Below are 18,177 nucleotides of genomic sequence, written 5' to 3'. Positions count from 1 at the left end.
TGCCATCTCCTCCTGGACGTCCTCTCGATTCCTCAAACTCAACCTCGCCAAAACAGAACTCATAGTCTTTCCTCCCTCTCATACCTCGCCCCCTGCTGACCTCGCTATCACTGTTGACCACACCTCTATCTCCCCTGTCCCCCAACTTCGCTGCCTCGGTGTCATCCTCGACTCCTCTCTCTCCTTCAGCCCCCACATTCTTTCTCTTGCGAAATCCTGCCGCTTCCAGCTGCGTAACATCGCTCGCATCCGGCCCTTCCTCTCCCAAGATGCCACCAAATGTCTTATTCACTCTCTGATCATCTCCCGCTTGGACTACTGCAACCTCCTCCTTATTGGCCTGCCCCAATCTCATCTCGCTGCCCTTCGATCTGTTCTTAACGCAGCCGTTAGGCTTATCTTCCTTTCTCGCCGCTCCGCGTCTGTCTCCCCCCTCTACCTACCCCTTCACTGGCTCCCCTTCCCCTTCAGAATCCTCTTCAAGCGTCTCACTCTTACTTACAAGGCCCTCGCCAACTCCACTGCACCCTACATCTCCACCCTCCTCTCTATTCATGCTCCTTCCCGCCCTCTCCGATCAGCCAATGACCGTCGCCTCTCTTCTCCCCTGATCACCTCCTCCCATGCGCGTATCCAAGACTTCGCCCGCGCTGCCCCCCTCCACTGGAACAAGCTCCCTCCCTCTATCACAACCTGCCCTAATCTGTCCAGTTTCAAACAGGCTCTAAAAACCCACCTTTTTCTTAAAGCCTTCCAGTCTCCCACTTAACTCCCTACCAGATCTTCTGCCTCTTCCCCTTCACTCCCCTTCCCTTATCCTGCTTCTCTCCCTCCCTCGTGTCTTTCTGTCTGTCTACCCCACCCCTTAGATTGTACACTCCTTTGAGCAGGGTCATCTCTCCTCCTGTCTTCACCACTTTTAACTCTGCTCTCCAGCTACCTTGCCCTCCTCCTCCCCATTCCCTCTTGCTTCCTCCTCTCCTCTCTGGGGGTTTCCCTGCCCTCCGTGCCCTCTTGGGCTCCGCCGTATGCGGGACCTTCCCCTCTCCCGCCCCTCTAGCTGTGCTTTGAGATCTCGGAGTTACTGTGCATTTTGTTTACTGTATCGTGCTGTCTCACCTTTGTATTGTACTTTGTTTGTCCCTGTACGGCGCTACGGATACCTAGTGGCGCCCTATAAATAAAAATTAATAATAAAATTAATAATAATAATAGGTGAGAAGGGCAAAGGGGTCTATCTCTATAACACTTTCTTCAAATATAACAGTATCCAGTACATGTCTAACAGTGAAAAAATATAAAACACGAAAATTCTACATTTTCTAGGGTTTCACATTATGTCGTATCTTGTGGCAAAAATCCTACTCCAATGTTCTACACAGAGATGCATATCTGTATGCCTAACCTCCAGCAATCTCTCCACCCTTTGTGCATTAATATAAAGGCACATTTTGTACAGGAGGCACAAAGCAGATATGCAATCTAAAAAAAAACATGAATCATATTTCTACAACAGAACCTTTCTGCTAAAGATTAGCAGCTTCTATACACATAACACCAAAGCCCCAACTGTTTCTGTAACTCATGTCAATCTAGTGTGTATATCCCTGAGTTCGTCTTATGTCAAAAAATGTCTTAGCCCCATTACTGAGACCGTGTCTACGTCTTTTTTTATCTCTATACAAGAGAAGAGAGAGAGAGAGAGAGAGAGAGAGAGAGAGAGAAAGATAGAGAGATACTAGCATAGATATAAAGAATGAGAAATTTGAAAGCAAATGAGTAACAAGAATACAAAGATTTTGAATACAAGGGTTTGAAAACAAACAGACATGCAAAAAGGGAGATTTTTACAGTAAACATGACAGCTGGATTGGATACTATGGGACAATGGCTGTATTCATTTCACTAATCCCCTTAGCTATTCGCTAAACTATGATCCCTCCCCATAGTTGACTAGGGGGTCTTACATCAACCGTGCAATCTAGTGTCGTCCATCATTTGTTCATTAAGAACTCGGTATCACCATAACTACGTACCTTTGCAATGGACTTCCTGACTTATGATAGAGAAATGAAAGATTAACTCTTAGTGACTCATACTTATCTGAAATACATAAAACAATATTTTGGAGCAAAGTATGTACATACTTCATTTTTGGATAATGATTCTCAGCCAAACAAATTATCATGAGTCACTGCAGCCTAAAACAGAGAGTGTTCCAATGATCTATTGTTAATTTGTCTTTCAAGAGTAATTTTTTATTTCTCTATCCCATCCCCTTAAGCACTAAGTCTATATTTCCTTTGTCTACCCTTATCTGTGAAGAAAAGACAAGATAGTTATCTTTAAAGAACAAACAAACCGAACATTTTCATTCTTTACCATCGGCCAGCGATCAGGAATGCAAACATTTGATACATAAAACAAACAAGCAATAACAGCAAAATATACTATGTGAAAAATATGCAATAACAGACCTGTAGTGTCCTGGGGTACATAGAGTTGAAGCTAAGTTAGTTAATCCAGCACTAAAGGTTTGTATTTGGAGCCAGGTAGAAGAGGTGGAGCGTGGCGACGAACCAGACCACAAGTTGGTCCAAATGAAATCCATAATATTTAGAGGAATGTCTGAAAGTCCACTTCCGCCCTCACTAGCAGACTTAATAAGAGTAGGGCAGCAGACGGTCCGCGGCCATTTACCTGCGGCACCCAGCAGACTGCCCCGGTTCTTATCACAATAGGGGCAGCTGACTCCTGTGTCACGTGTCCTCCTCTGCACAGTGCAGGGAGATCACACGCATGTGGCCCTCCAGCTATTTCACATTGTCCAAATAAACTTATTAATACATCACATGCCAAAACCGTCTCTTTGGAGGTACTAGCCACTGTCAAGCCAAATCTGTAAGTTTGCTCATCGCTTGTCAAACTCTCATATCTGCATGAATCGGATAGTTTACTGAGAATACAGATGAGTAAGAGTGACACACCGCATGATTTGTAAGTAGTTACTAACGATTAAGAAAATGTGTCTGAGCAGAACATTATGTTAAAATCATTTGACTCTAACACAGAGAGATATTAGTACTAGTATACATCTTGACCTATGCACTTTTAAAGGTGGTGGTGAGATATGGTTATCTTTTTTGTAAAAATGTAAAAATAATGTAATAATAATGTATATGTAATACTATTTAATATACAATAATATAATAATAATGTATATGTAAACTTTAGTTTCTGAGAGAGACAATCACATGATTGTTTAGACATCCTCTGCTCTTTATGTAGCTTTAGGTTGTTAATAGTATGCGTTTTTCCTCATCTATTCCTAGAGATCTGTACAGGATTATTATTCTGTTGGGGCATTTCAGTTCATAATTTAAAAGCAGGTTGTTAGCATTGTACGTTTACAGACGGGGGGGAATTCAATTGGCTGTAAAAAGTAACATGGCCTGTGCACTAACACCGATATTACGGTAATAGTGTGCATAATTATCATTAATACGAAAATTTCAACGCTGGCTTTTTGCTCGCAGCTCAGGGAGCCGCGAGTAGAAATCTGACTTAAAATTACTGTATTAAAGACTTAGCGCAACAGTATTATCGGGGGAATTGAATCCCCCCTACAGAATCTTTAGATGATTCTCGTGGTCATTAAAGGTTTATTCGAAATAAATGTGTTTTTATGAATTCATAACATGATTGTTATTGTATAATTTTCACAGTCATAGTTTTTTGCATTATTAACAAATTGTTCTTTGGTTGCATATAGTGCCTTTTATACATGAATTAGTCTGCTTATTTTTTTAGTTCATAGTCATGATGTTTGGGATGAAAAATGCAGCCACCTTCAAGCACCTGGTCAATGACCTACTGGAAATATCTGCTCCTATTTGCTCACAGTGCCATTTTAAATAAGACCTGGGAAGATCATCTAAAGCAGAGGTGCCCAAACTCAGAGCTCAAGGGCTAGCAACAGTTCATGTTTTCTGGATTTCTGTCTGTAGAAACAGGTGTGATAATTACTGACCCAGTCAAAATGATTAATTCACCTGGGTTTGATTGAAAACATGAACTGTTGGCAGCCTTTGAGGTATGAGTTTGGACACCTCTGATCTAAAGCGTGCAGACAGGTGATAGGGATGATTTTTTTTTTTTTAACATTGTTTTGTTTTGTTTTGTTTTGTTTTCTCTTCTCTCTTTCTCTCTCTCGCATTCTCTTGTCTTGCTTGTCTTATCTTTCATTTGACTCAAAGTTTCATGTTTGACTTTGAGCAGCTAGATCACAGGTGGAAGTTTCCTCCCCTCTCAGTCAGCTAAATGACACCACAGGATTTCCGTTATTTTCATGTTTTTATTCAACACAGAATGAGAAAGACAAAAACATAACATATTTTCCAAGATCATACCCATACAATTATACTTAAGACAGCAATTCCTCTTAGTGACATACTTGTGAACAGGACCCACATTTAAACCCTAAATAGATTGTCACCCATGTTTGATACTGAGCCCTCGTCAAATTGCACGTTACTTCTGTGTGCCTAGGTGGCTGTACAGGTCAGCTTGACGGTGTCTCAGTTGCTGGAAGGGAAAAAACAAAGGAATAGAACAGAGCAATTAAAATAGTACACACGTGTGTATTGCAATATACGTGTGTAACAAAATATACAATGTGAGAAAATGTTTATTGTAGCATAGCAAAAATGCTTGATTGTGCATTCTGATGAAGGCATAATGATGCATAATTGTCTTATACTACACTAACTTTAACTTCATAGTAGGTATAAGTGATCTTACCATTTGGACCCATTTGGATCTCTTCTGCCACTCAACATCTACCACAGCTGGTATATAAGGTGATTAGTCAATAAAATAAATCCCCTGAGAACCAATAAAATAGGCTATACACATAGCTATAGTGAGGGGACCTGCTGACAAATGTTTATCCCCTCCGGGTTTCACGGGGCCCTTCACACATGCACAGATGGGCCTCTATTGCTGTTGGATAGATAATGTCAGACCCTGCTTACCGCTGGGTTCCACTACTGGCTATAGCATATCTTACAAGTTTTTGTTTTAGAAATCATGAAGGTAGAATCCAGCCCCCATAAAAGTCATGAGCTTGCAACTGATATTATTATCTTAAAATACAGAGTTTACATAAAATTCTCATAAGATCATAACTTGTATTCACTGTTACAATTACTGTCTTAAGAGAATGTTGCTAGCAGAAAAATATTTCCATAGACAGCAATAGCACCAGTGATAGCTGCAAGCCTTGTGAAAGGCTATGAATTCTTGCTTCACAGTTCTGTGTATTGTGAATGTAAAATCACTTCCCACCAAATAACATCGCCGACAGAATTACAGTATTAGGTTATGGGATTTTAGATTCACAGAATATAGAGCATAAGAAAATGAACCCAGTGCTATTTACAATGAAAAAATAGGCAAATTACATATATGAGTTCTCCAACTTAAAATAAAGAAGTAATTCTCATAGCCCTGTTATCGCCACATTGATAGTACAGACCAACCATGTTCAGACAGATAGCTTTACTGTATTATACAGCTCCCAGAAGCCTTATCAGGCATCAGCTTTACCTGATAGGTGAATGCCAGGGCATTGCATAATATTGTTTTACTCAGTATGGCTTGCAGGCAGTGCATAGGGGCCTATTCATCATTATTTGCCTTTCCGACACGAAAAAGACTATTTTTATTGCTGCTTATGGTAGCAATAGAAAATTACTTTTCTGCACTATTTAACAATATGTTATTACTGTGGCAGCTGAGCGATACTGATATCGAAAGCTTTCCAGAGGGAATTAGTGGTTGGGGGGAGGGGTTACCCGTGCTCTGTTTTCCGGGACATTACAAATAAGCTCCCCTATGCAAAGTCATTGTGGTTATCGCTGCAAAAAGGGCTTTTCACTTTTCAACAGGCCTCTTAGCTTGAGCCTAAAAGCTCTCCACAGACAATAATGCAAATAACTGCAAAACACATAATCCCTGCACTTTATTCAAATAAATGTGGTTTGCATAATTAGGTTATTATTAATTTTGCACAACAAATTAAAACTAATCTTGCTTTAAAGCAATTTGCAAACATATAAAAATTCCCTTTTTTCTCCCACAAGACACCAGGATCTGAATCTACTGTAGTTGTATGAATATTATCTCTATGGGATCCCTTGTCTGCTCTTCTATCACTTACCTATTAGAGTATGTAGCATCTTTATGCAAATTTCTTTAATTAAAAAAAACTGTGAAACAAATACAAAGTTTAACCCTCTGTATAGGCTGCAATAGTGACTGCATCACCATCAGCAAAGGACTTTTGTCATTATTATTATTATTATTATTATTATTATTATTATTATGTTTTATTTATAATGTGCTGACATATTATGTTGTATATTGAGGGGATCATGACACAAACAAATTGCATACAATGGCATGAAACAGAAGGTAAAACTACAATCTAAGAGGTTTGGGGAACATATGATATGTAAGATAGTGGAATAACAAGTAGCTGCTGGTGAGGAAAATGTGTGTGGCCATTATAAGACAGCAGCAGCATCAATAAATAATTATTCACTGTAGCTTTTCCCACTCACCTGATATCCTCCATCCATTTCAATCAGATGCTGTTTGTCAGAAGCTACAGAGAACAAAACAAAACAGTCGATAAGACAAATTGATCACTTATACCAACTGCTGAATATATTATTATAGTTGAGTCTACCAACATAGATAATGTGACATTTACTGTGGAGTATGTATGTTCTATCAGTGTTTGCGTGGGTTTCCTCCCACACTCCAAAAACATACTAGTAGGTTAATTGGCTGCTATCATAATTGACCCTAGTCTCTCTCTTTCTCTCTGTCTGTCTGTGTGTGTATTTTAGGGAATTTAGACTGTAAGCTCCAATGGGGCAGGGACTGATGTGAATGAGTTCTCTGTACAGCGCTGCGGAATCAGTGGCGCTATATAAATAAATGGTGATGATGATGATGATTATCAAATGAAAGGTGACATGGTTGATGCAACATATGATAAAGGATAAGCCCTTTCTTTTTGGGAGAGTTAAATGTGCAAAATAAACCAGATATAACAATTACCGTATATCTAATTGTTGATTAGAGACATTCTCTAGCAGAGAAGAGTGCTGATCTTCAGTCAGCCGCTTTATAGCAGAGAAGAGTGCTGATCTTCAGTGAGCCGCTTTACTACGACATCTACCTGATGGTAGCAGTTTGCCCTACTAGTGCGAAAAACTGTTCACACTAGTTTGTTCAAACCAAGTGACATTTCATATATGACAAGATTAAAGATAATACGGGAGTTATAATTGCAAAATAAAATCTTTCAGTCTATTTTGCACATTTGCTCACTGCAAATATGGTGCACCTGGAATATATATATATATATATATATATATATATATATATATATATATATATATATATATATTGAATGTGAATTATTTTTTTAAGATGATCACTCACATGACATTTGCGTTGTTCAGGCCCTAATGATCTGATTTCGATATGTGAAGTCTAATAGTGTAAACTTATTTTATTCCTTTTCCATTTAATTTTCCAGTTTCGATAACCTGACCTAAAATAAATATTAAGGTGTTAAAACACATTTGACATCTATTACTTTACTCCAGGTTGTTCAAATAATCAACTCCTATTTAAATGTAACTATTGGGAATTGACGCTTACATGGCATGCCTCACCAAATAAATAGCATTTCACAAGAAATAGCTTCTGAATCGGTTCGACTCTAACTCCCAACTACTTTCACTGTTTTAATGAGTTCAGGATTTTACGATAAGTAATAAATGAGTAACAGAGGACAAGAATATTATCACATTGTGAAATAGCTTAGGATATGCTCATGTAGCTGGCAGGCAGCCTAGCAGCATCCTAATAGTATGTGGGATTAGACCCCAGACTGTAGACAGTAGGTGGCCAATAGTTGGGAGAGATGACTCTTACTTTGCTGCTATACAAAGTGAAGAACGAAATTCAGTTTTATAGTACTAAACAGAAAATATTTTTATTTAATTTATGTATATCGGAAGTGTGCAGTTGATACTCTCTCGCCTCTTACACAATACAAGTGCCATTAATTTATCATATACGATGCACCATTGATGTGTCTTATATAATGCATGTATTATGAGCAACTTTCATTCATGCTGTTGCAAAAACACAATCCGAGCACAATTTATGTGACTTAAAAAGCACACATTTCACATATTTGTTAATTAACTATATTCCATGTACCCTATACTCATGGTACAATGCACATTACACTTATGTATAATCTAACCTCGTCCAGGTCTGCGGGTCTCCATGCCAGAAACAAAATATACAGCCATGGCAATAAGACCAATCATAATGACATCAGCCACAAGGAACCCTGAGATTGTTCCAGCGTCCAGTTCTATGCAATTCTGGCACTCTGACAAAACGAGAGAAGTTCATACATGTTATAATTTGTATGATGGAAAGAAGTGGAGATCGAAAATAAGATAAAAAACAAAATAGTTACATTAGGTAAGTGATGAGAAAACCAGAGAGAGAGAGAGAAGTTAGAAAAGGGTGTAGATCAATTTAAGCTCTCCCGTCCTCTCTACCTATTGTCCCACATCTGTCTCCTGTCCCTTGTACGTCCCGTCATGTCTTTTGATGCACTCTTTGTGAGTCCCCATAGCACTACTCACACTCATATGTGCTGCTGACATGTATTACTCATCTATTTGTTACTTGCTTCTGTATCTGGTGCTACGGAATCTGTGGCGCCTTATAAATAAATAATAATAATAATTTAAGTATCGAAAATAATAGAAAACTATATTTGTTCCAAGGTGCATAGGTCATATCCAGGCTCGTGTCCATAGATAAACTGAGGACAAAGCATCCCTCAACCATACTTTCACACGTAAATTTTGCTAGCTGCACCTATTTTGCATGCAATCAGACCAATTCTGTATATAGCTTTGCATGATTTGACCAAAGCACTAACCAGTAAGCCCTAACTCATTGTTTCATAATAGATGTGTATTGGTAGGCAAGGATTTCCCTACTCCTCTGATTCGTGTTCCCCTTTCGGGACTTGGTGGATGATCTGGTAACCACCACTTCAAAATATGTAGCAGTCTCTTGTTTTATCAGATAACGTGTAAAATTACCAAAATATATGTTTTATGTGGGTGTTTTTATAACCTAATTATAGTGGTAACATGGACAAGTGCATCAGTCTGAGTGAAAAAGGTTGAAAAGTCACTGGTAAGGAGAAATGAGAAGACAAGCACATTGTACCCTCTACCCACCCTTTTGCACTGTGCTAAAGGGGAGCAACACAGTGTATACTTACTTCTCACATGCACATGAATATATTGGGGTTTTTTGGTTTCGGTATTTGACTCTGTCTTAGTTTCCCTGCAGGAGTAGACTCCACGAGGATCATTCCACAGCGAGCCCAAATCCAGATCTTTATCATTAAAGGCCGGAAGATCATGACCGTCTTTTTCCCATATGTAATTCTGGAAAGGGCACTTGAGGAACAGCTTGTCACCTTTTTCAGTTCCTAGTGGGGAGAAGAAATGAGTTGTCAAGTAAGTACCCACTCAAACATCCATTTACTACCATACAATGATATAGTGCCCTACGCTGGGTAAAGCCTTACTGGTTAGTGCTTTGGTCAAAACATGCAAAGCTATATACAGAATTGGTCTGATTGCCACTAAAAATAGGTTATAAAAACACCCACATAAGAAATATATTTTGGTAATTTTACACGGTATCTGATTAAACAAGAGACTGCTACAGGTTTTGAAGTGGTGGCTATCAGATCATCCACCAAGCCCAGAAATGGGAGCAAGAATCAGAGGAGTAGGGAAAACCTTGCCTACCAATACATATCTATTATGAAACAATGAGTCAGGGCTCATGCTTGTAGCAGTCCCTTCCTATAAAGATACACCCATACTGAACAAATGTATATACATACTTTTATATATATATATATATATATATATATATATATATATATATATATATATTAGGTCAGTACAGGTGTGTTTGTATAGGAGGGGATTGCTACAAGCATGAGACTAACTCATTGTTTCATAATAATAATTTTATATATATATATATATATATATATATATATATATATACAAGTTGACCCGTGCATGATACTCATGCATTCTAGTCAAATCAAGCTACTTAAGGTCTTTAAAAGGTTCTTGTCATGCATTTGGACCTAGCCCAGGCCTCCTCAGGGGAAGAGCGTTACTTCCCGACGCAAGCGTCCTTTTTAATGTGTGTTCATGAGGTAAAATTACCTCACGAAAATGAGTTTGACCCCTCAACTCGTAAATTTAGCCTTTACTACCCCTCCCACGGGGGGAAGGGGGGATGATGGAAGTTAACTGACTTGACTATTCTAATTTTTTTGTCAAATAATGTCAGTATACCAAATTTCAGGTCAATTGGATGAGCCCTTTCTGAGAAAATAGTTTTTTACACACACACACACACACTAACGCACGCCTCTACACATGTGTGTTCATGAGGTAAAATTACCTCACGAAAATGAGTTCGAGCCCTACCAAATTTCAGCCATTTTTGAATATTTTTTCCCACACACACACTAGAATTTAGTAGGTCAGTGTATAACTCTGCCCAGCAGGTGGCGCTGCAACTTGGTTTTGTTTTTTTCACACACACACACAGGCAGACAGACGCCACTAAGCATTTATATATTAGATACATATATATATATATATATATATATATATATATATATATATATATATATATATATACATATACATATATAATCTCACATCAGACACAACTAAAATCAATAATCTTATATTTATATGTTCCATGTGTATCTTTTACATGTATATACAGTGCTTTTGTTATACTGCTATCTTAAAACTCAGGCCAAAAAATGCATTATAGCAATACACCACACATGTAGATGAGATTTTTAAGAGAATTGTCCTCTTGCTCGCAAGAGTTTATCTAAGCACAACTATCCTCCTGAGAATTTTGACGTTGCTATTAACTCCAGCTCCTCTACTTAATTATCAATCATGGCCACACTTTTAACTATTTTTTGCTGCTTGGCATGTAGGATGTAAAATAGCCAGCAAAGCAAGCTCCTGCTGACTAATTGCTGCGAACACTAGATTGTCTGGGTGAAAACGTTTATTTTCTCTTTTTATTTATATATGGTTAGTCAAGCAGAAGTTGGCTGTACAGAGGGACTTTGCCTAAAGCTTCAAAGAAAGAGTGGGACACAAATGCTCGATGACTGAGTGTGAAATTTTACAACCAGATAGACTCTAAAAATAAGATAGCAGAATAACTGTGGGACTGGACATTAAGTAGAAAAGGGGGTTTGAATGGAGCCAATGGAGGAAGAGGGACAGGAGAAACAGGGGAGGTGCAAAAGGAGTCAATTTGTCTTAGACGCATGCTAAAAAATCAGGTTATAAACTGAATAAGGGGAATTTGCCTGGGAAGTTATAGTGATTTTGTGGACAGACCCTATCATGGATATGAAGGAGGAGAGTGAGGCGGTTTTGGGGTTTTCCAATAGACATTTTGCTGCATTTAGGATGTGCCAGCTCAGTCTTTTCATATGTTTAGGAGTACCTGAAACAGGAAGGAGTAGGAGAGTGTACCAGGCATAGGGGAGTTAGTGATACTGCAGATATTAGAGGTGGTAACTTTGGACATTCACACCATAAGTGGGCCAGAGTGCCCTCCTGTCGATAAAGCCTATAAAACAAATTGAAGACACTAGGATACATTTTGTGTAGTTGTGTGGGCATTAGATACCACCTGTAAAATATAATAAATTAGGGATTTTTTAATGTGAACCCATCCTAAAGTCTTAGCATAATTAGCTCTTATGGATGCCTGATGCTCTGAATCTATGGCCTCTCCCATGTCCAGCTCCCATTTGCCCTCATGTGGGATCAAAGGTTCCATGCCATGAGAAAGCAGCAGTCAATAGATGAGCTTATGATCTGTGAATGCATAATAATTTCAATATAGATCTCTGGGGGAACATGTAGTGCTTATGGAGCTTGTGTTTTGGATTCTGAACCTCACTTGAATATACTTGTCAGCTAAAAATGTTGGAGAGGCCGGATTGATCAAATCTGGTGGAAAGGCCGTTTTGTTTGAAGGGAACATAACAGAATTTTCTGACAGTAAATTAAACTAATAAGTGTCTACATCCCATACATACAAAGAAAGAGTCATGGTTGGATGCAGTTTAATACCACTCTCTCTGTGATGGGAGGAACTCAAAATAGACAACTAAAGGCAACTCGATTTTGACCAATATTCTTCTTGACAAGGGAAAGTGCCGTAAGCCACATTATCCCAGGTAGGATGTGGTGTAATATAACTTTAGTCTGGTTATTCCTAGCACACCCTCCTTTGCAGACCTGAGGAAATGATGCATTCGCACTCAAGGTCTTCTACCAGACCAAATGAACATCCTAATCTGCTATTACAGATTCCTAAATACTTGGGGTTGGGATGGTAATGGAAAGGACCTAGGAACAGATATAACAATCTCAATAAAATATACATTTTTACAGTATTGGACAACTAGTTTTACTGTTATTTATTTTTTTATTTTAAAATTAGTTACTTCGCTATATGATGAGAGTCCTTTAAGTAAATTAGGGCAGGAGACAAGCAGTTGACTTATTGTTACCAGAATATAATCCATGTATAACCCTACCTTATGTTCTCAAGGGTCAAATTTGATTCCAAAGATATCTGTATTTACTCTTATTATGGAAGCAAACTGCTCTATCGTTAGAGCAAAAATCAGGGAGGAAGCTGACAATCCTGTTCGGTGAAATTTTTTATTTCAAATCTAGCCGATGTGTAATTAGTCAGCACTGAGACAGAAAGGTTATGTTAGGGCATTGATTCCATTAAGGAAATTTCCAATTAGTTGCATATATGAACGTGTTTTTTGCATATAGAACCAGGTGTGCCTTCTCAGCATCTAGGACTATCACCAGGAGACAGAAAGACTGAATTTGAGAGGGGATCAGATCTCTGATGTTATCCCTACTTGATCTCTGTGTATTAAAAGATTGTATGAGCCGTCATACTATGTAATAAATATGGTATGATACCAAGAAGAAATATAGTGATCTATCTTGGATTGGAGTTTGGTAGAGTGCTGCCTGTACAGCATTAGGTGTGGCATTAGGGTGTAACATTCAGAGTAATAGTCCTGAAACAGGGATTAACAGGGTTTGGTTGTCGGACTCTCTAATTGAAACAATACGATTATGCGACTCTCAGGTTGTTAGCCAACAAGGAGTCCACCTTGCCCTTCCTATCATAGAAATTCTGTTGAAGTCAGATAATAGTCTTGGCTGCCTTTGCAGAGAGTACTTGATTAAGTTGGCCCTTTAGTGAAAGTAGTTTATGATATGTTGTGTGTTTAGCGATGTATTGTTGTTTGATAGTGAGATCCTGGATCTGGTCTTCTAATTTCACAATATGTGCTCAGCTTTCTAAATTTTTTGGCAGATGCCAAGTTCTTTAGCATCCTCCTGATTATACCCTCAAAAAAGAGTAGATTGTGATATTTCTGCAGAGTTAAATTCTATTAATGCTTTTTAGCCTCCTCTACTGTTATCTATTACAGAAGGATTGATTCACTGAGGCATCAGCATATTTGTGAAGGTGGTGACAGTAGAGAGTCTTGCTTCACCGTGACAGCTGCATAGTTGGACCAGGACACGCGAGAAACCTAGGTCCTGATTAGCCTATGTGAGTTGAGACATTCCACTGACATTAGATCTATATACGAGTAGAAATTATGTTGGGGGGTGAGAAGTGTGGGTACACCCTTGTTTGTGGGTCGTATAATCTAAGAGTTGGATATAAGTGGGTCAAGAATCAAAAATTCAATTGTAGCCATTTTGTTATATATGAATATAGTGGTACTATTTGTGGAGGAATAATAGTGTGTATGTTCTGTTAATGAGACCTCAGTAGGGACATTTGAAATAAGTTTCTTGTATAAAAGAAATGTTCATATTTTGCCTCTTAAGGGCACCATCCCCTCTGAAAGGGATGGTGATGGAGGGGGGGAAGTCTGGTTGGAGGGTTCTACATCTAGTACAGTACACTAGGGGAAAGAAAGCACTAATGATGCATGCTCTGACCATACACAGTAATGTGCACATGGCATACCTGTAGGGCAAACTTGAGGACTTTATATAATTTTTACATTTATATTACTATATATTTGTATTTCACCCATCTGGGACAACTGTAGAGGGGGCAAGGCACCACAAATTGCATCATTCTAGTACTACACTGCAGAGGGTTGGGGACAAAATGATGCTATTCGCCATGAATCGCATTATCGAGCCCTCATCCCGCCCACTTCACTATAAAGTGACAATGGCCTGCTCTCCCGGGAGTCGGGAGTCTTACTCTAAATTCAGGAATCTCCTAGACAATCCGGGAGAGTGGGCAAGTATGATCTAGGGGGGGGGCAGGGAATGGTGGGAGATATGTGCCATCTCAGACAGAGAAGGGTTATATTAGAAGAAGCAAGTGATTAGAGAATTATAGAACAGAGCAATTTCAACACAGACCACTGAACAAGGAAACAGCACATGAAACAATTTAATACAATGAGATGAAATACAACTTTTCACGAAAGTCCGTTGGAAGAAGCGTGTTGGCATGTGACATCATCTATCTGGGCATAAACTATGCCCACTTTTTAGCAGCATTCAAAGCACCCAAGAACACTCCGTTCAGCTGGCTCCTGTAGTCTTAGAGCTGGCTCCTATTGTACATTTTCTCTAACCTCCAAGAACACTCCGTTCAGCTGGCTCCTGAGTCTTGGAGCTGGCTCCTATTGTACATTTTCTCTAGCCTAGTCTAGACGTACACTACATAAAAAATATTTTTGCAAGTTTGGGACCCACTGCCATATCACAGTTGAGGTTTGCGACCCATTACACAAAATCATTAGGCGCCTCTGCTCTAAACATTGCCCTATAGCCATTGATTTAATACAGAGGAATAAATAAATGTGCTACTCATTTCATCATGGCATACAACTTAATATACATAACAATTACAATGCTAACATTTAATTTAATGGGTACACACTTGTGTATTCACTTGCTGTATTAATTCGACAGTATAAACTATAACAATAAACACTTACCCACAATGTTCTTTACGTTGGTGCCTTCTGAAAATAGAAAGAACAAAAAAAACAAAATCTTATATATTAGTGCTGATTTAGATATTAAGTCCTCAGAATTCATTATTACACCTACTGTTAATATAATTTCTCTTCACAACATGTCTTCCATTCTTTTCACCCTTCATCCCCAAGTTGTAGTTTCTACTAGTAAACCAATATTTTTGAGCCAATATCTCTTTTTTGGAATACTTTCCAGCATTTCAAACATTTTTCAAACCATGTTCCACATACATACCTTGTGTAGATGCGCTTCTAACTAGCAAGATATAGATTAGCCAACTCAGAACTGTTACAGGGTACGCCATAATGCTCCGTCTAGTTAATTCCTAATGTTTTAATGAAGAACAGTGAACTGGTCTATGCCTTGCACGTACAGGAAGCAAACTGTAGGGTGTATGGTTTATTTAAATATGCAAGTACATTTTAGTTAAAGCCACAGCCTTCCTGTGCACTCTTTTGCTTTGCACAAGCTCCCTTGAGTTTAAGTAAATACAAGTAAATACAATAACTGCAAACTATCGGTGAATATCAAGGGCAGCCCCAAGTCTTGAAGCTTCACACTGGAAATTCTTATGAATAGCAAGATCCCTGCTGTTTTATATATATATATATATATATATATATATATATATATATATATATATATATGAACCAATTACTTACCTTGTTTAGTTATGTATATACAGTATTGTTGCACCAGTAGTAACTATCAAGAGACTGTTTCTCAGTACAAATAGTTATTTGTCAAGATTATTGAGTGACGCACACTCTTCCATTTGCACTGTGATTATATATCCATTATTTTGAGGTGCTACTAATTGAATTGAACTTTAAATGGACAGAATTTGTTTCAAGTAGTGCACTTACTGTCTCAAAATGTCTTCGCATCTGGTAAATTACATTTAATAAAAAAATTAATTTTATTACTTAAAATTAAAATATTGTACATAAAATCAGCAAAATAATAACAGGGGTTATATTTACTAAACTGCAGATTTGAAAAAGTGGAGGTGTTGCCTATAGCAACCAATCAGATTCTAGCTGTTATTTTGTAGAATGTACTAAATAAATGATAACTAGGGGCTCGATTCATTAAGGATCTTAACTTGAGAAACTTCTTATTTCAGTCTCCTGGACAAAACGATGTTACAATGCAAGAGGTGCAAATTAGCATTCTGTTTTGCACATAAGTTAAATACTGACTGTTTTTCATGTAGCACACAAATACTTGATAGCTTATTTGTACACTGAAATTTAAAGTTGATATTTGTGTGCTACATAAAAAAACAGTCAGTATTAAACTTATGTGCAAAACAGAATGCTAATTTGCACCCCTTGCATTGTAACATGGTTTTGTCCCGGAGACTGAAATAAGAAGTTTCTCAAGTTAAGATCCTTAATGAATCAGGCCCTAGAACCTTACTAGTTGCTCTAAGCAAAATCTCCACTTTTTCAAACCCACAGTTTAGTAAATATACCCCCAAAAGTGAAAAAAGTGAAGATAGTTAGAATTATTGTGATATTTTAAAACACTGAGCAAACCTTGAATAGCTTTATTAATTATCATATATTTCCCACTCTAAATAGCACAAATTGTATAGTAGATTCTTCTAATTAAGCACTAGTATGTTGGTTATATTGCTTTTAGTGCTGTTTATGTTGTTACAGCAGTGAAACAATATTATTCTCTGATTTTTATAATATTTATATAAATGGATACATATGTTACCAGCAAAGAAATTTGCTCTTTAGGTCTATGCTCAGTATTTGAAGTGAATGCTTTCAGTTTTCACCTACTATTTTGTGTTGGAATTTGGTTAATTAAGCTATGATAGTTTAGATATTGTTACTCTGCATCTATTGATGCTGTCCCTGTATAGGGTGTTAGTCCATTCATTCATGCTAGTCTGCAGTTGTGAATTGCTATTTATCTTAGGTGACTCCACTAAATCTCAGGGTAATAGGAGCTCCTTTTCATTTTCATTTTAGAGTCTAAATTATCTTATATCAATTTTAAATTCGGTAAACTCTGCAAACACCAATGCGTATTTCGCTGAATTAATTTTGTCAAGGCAAAAAAACCTTGTCTGTTTGCCAGATGTAAGTCTCAGTATCAGATGCCATATTTTATGCCTTATAACTACAGCACTGCAGAATATATTGGACCATTACAAATAAAGTATAGTGGTGTAATCATGTCTGGTAGTTACATCTTCTTATAGCTTGTATAAAGTCTTTGAGATGTTGACTATAGCAAACAATCAGATTTTAGCTGTCATTTTGTAGAATGTACTAAATAAATGATAATTAGAATCTGATTGGCTACTATAGATAACATCTCCATTTTTTTCAAACGCTTAGTTTAGTAAATATACCCCTAGGTCTCTCGCGGTCAGCCCTGACATTAAATCAACAGCACCCATATTTAAAGAATATGGCTTTTTATTTGCTCCCATATTTAATACAGAAAATCAACAGTGCATTATTAACTCATAGAATATATTAATAGCCCTCATCAACTCCAAATTACATTAAAGGCTCCATATTTAATAAAAAGAGATCTTATATTAAACAGCCCCCACCAGCTGCTATATTACAGAATAAATATATTAATTTGATAACATGATCACATACATTTCACAGTGATATTCAAAATGTGCTTCTTTATTTTTTTCACCACCCTTCCCTGTAACATAAAAAACATATATCTTTGCAATTTATTCCGAAAAATTAGCATGTTCAAGGCAATACATTAAAGTCAACTGAAGGTGGATAACCTCTTTACAACATCTGTTCATTCTTATAAAATTACCTGTTGAATCATATTTAACAAGAAATGGTTACAAAGAAAAAGCAATCATGTA

At 37.6% G+C, this 18,177-nt stretch overlaps 1 protein-coding gene across 1 annotated transcript; it reads right to left on the bottom strand.

Annotated features, from left to right (window-relative positions):
* Positions 1-4,334: 4,334 nt before the first annotated feature.
* LOC142107623 (T-cell surface glycoprotein CD3 gamma chain-like) lies at positions 4,335-15,702 on the bottom strand. The gene is made up of 6 exons (XM_075191160.1): positions 15,549-15,702; positions 15,272-15,298; positions 9,398-9,610; positions 8,351-8,482; positions 6,624-6,667; positions 4,335-4,584 (listed from the first exon to the last, which is right to left on the bottom strand). The coding sequence occupies exons 1-6, from the start codon at positions 15,616-15,618 to the stop codon at positions 4,531-4,533; spliced, it is 540 nt and encodes a 179-aa protein (XP_075047261.1). The 5' UTR covers positions 15,619-15,702; the 3' UTR covers positions 4,335-4,530.
* Positions 15,703-18,177: the final 2,475 nt, after the last annotated feature.

This window comes from Mixophyes fleayi, chromosome 11, assembly GCF_038048845.1.
Source record: "Mixophyes fleayi isolate aMixFle1 chromosome 11, aMixFle1.hap1, whole genome shotgun sequence".
Lineage (NCBI taxonomy): Eukaryota > Metazoa > Chordata > Amphibia > Anura > Limnodynastidae > Mixophyes > Mixophyes fleayi.
Note: the sequence above shows the minus strand (reverse complement) of the source record. Positions and strands in the feature narration are given on the sequence as shown.

Bases quoted from the DNA above. Each gene is read 5' to 3' on its own strand.
- LOC142107623 (XM_075191160.1), bottom strand. From the start codon at position 15,618: ATGGCGTACCCTGTAACAGTTCTGAGTTGGCTAATCTATATCTTGCTA. The intron at 9,611-15,271 runs GTAAGTGTTTAT...TCTCCCCACTAG, and splicing joins CAACGTAAAGAACATTGTGG to GAACTGAAAAAGGTGACAAG. The intron at 8,483-9,397 runs GTAAGTATACAC...TCGTTTTGTCAG, and splicing joins TATTCATGTGCATGTGAGAA to AGTGCCAGAATTGCATAGAA.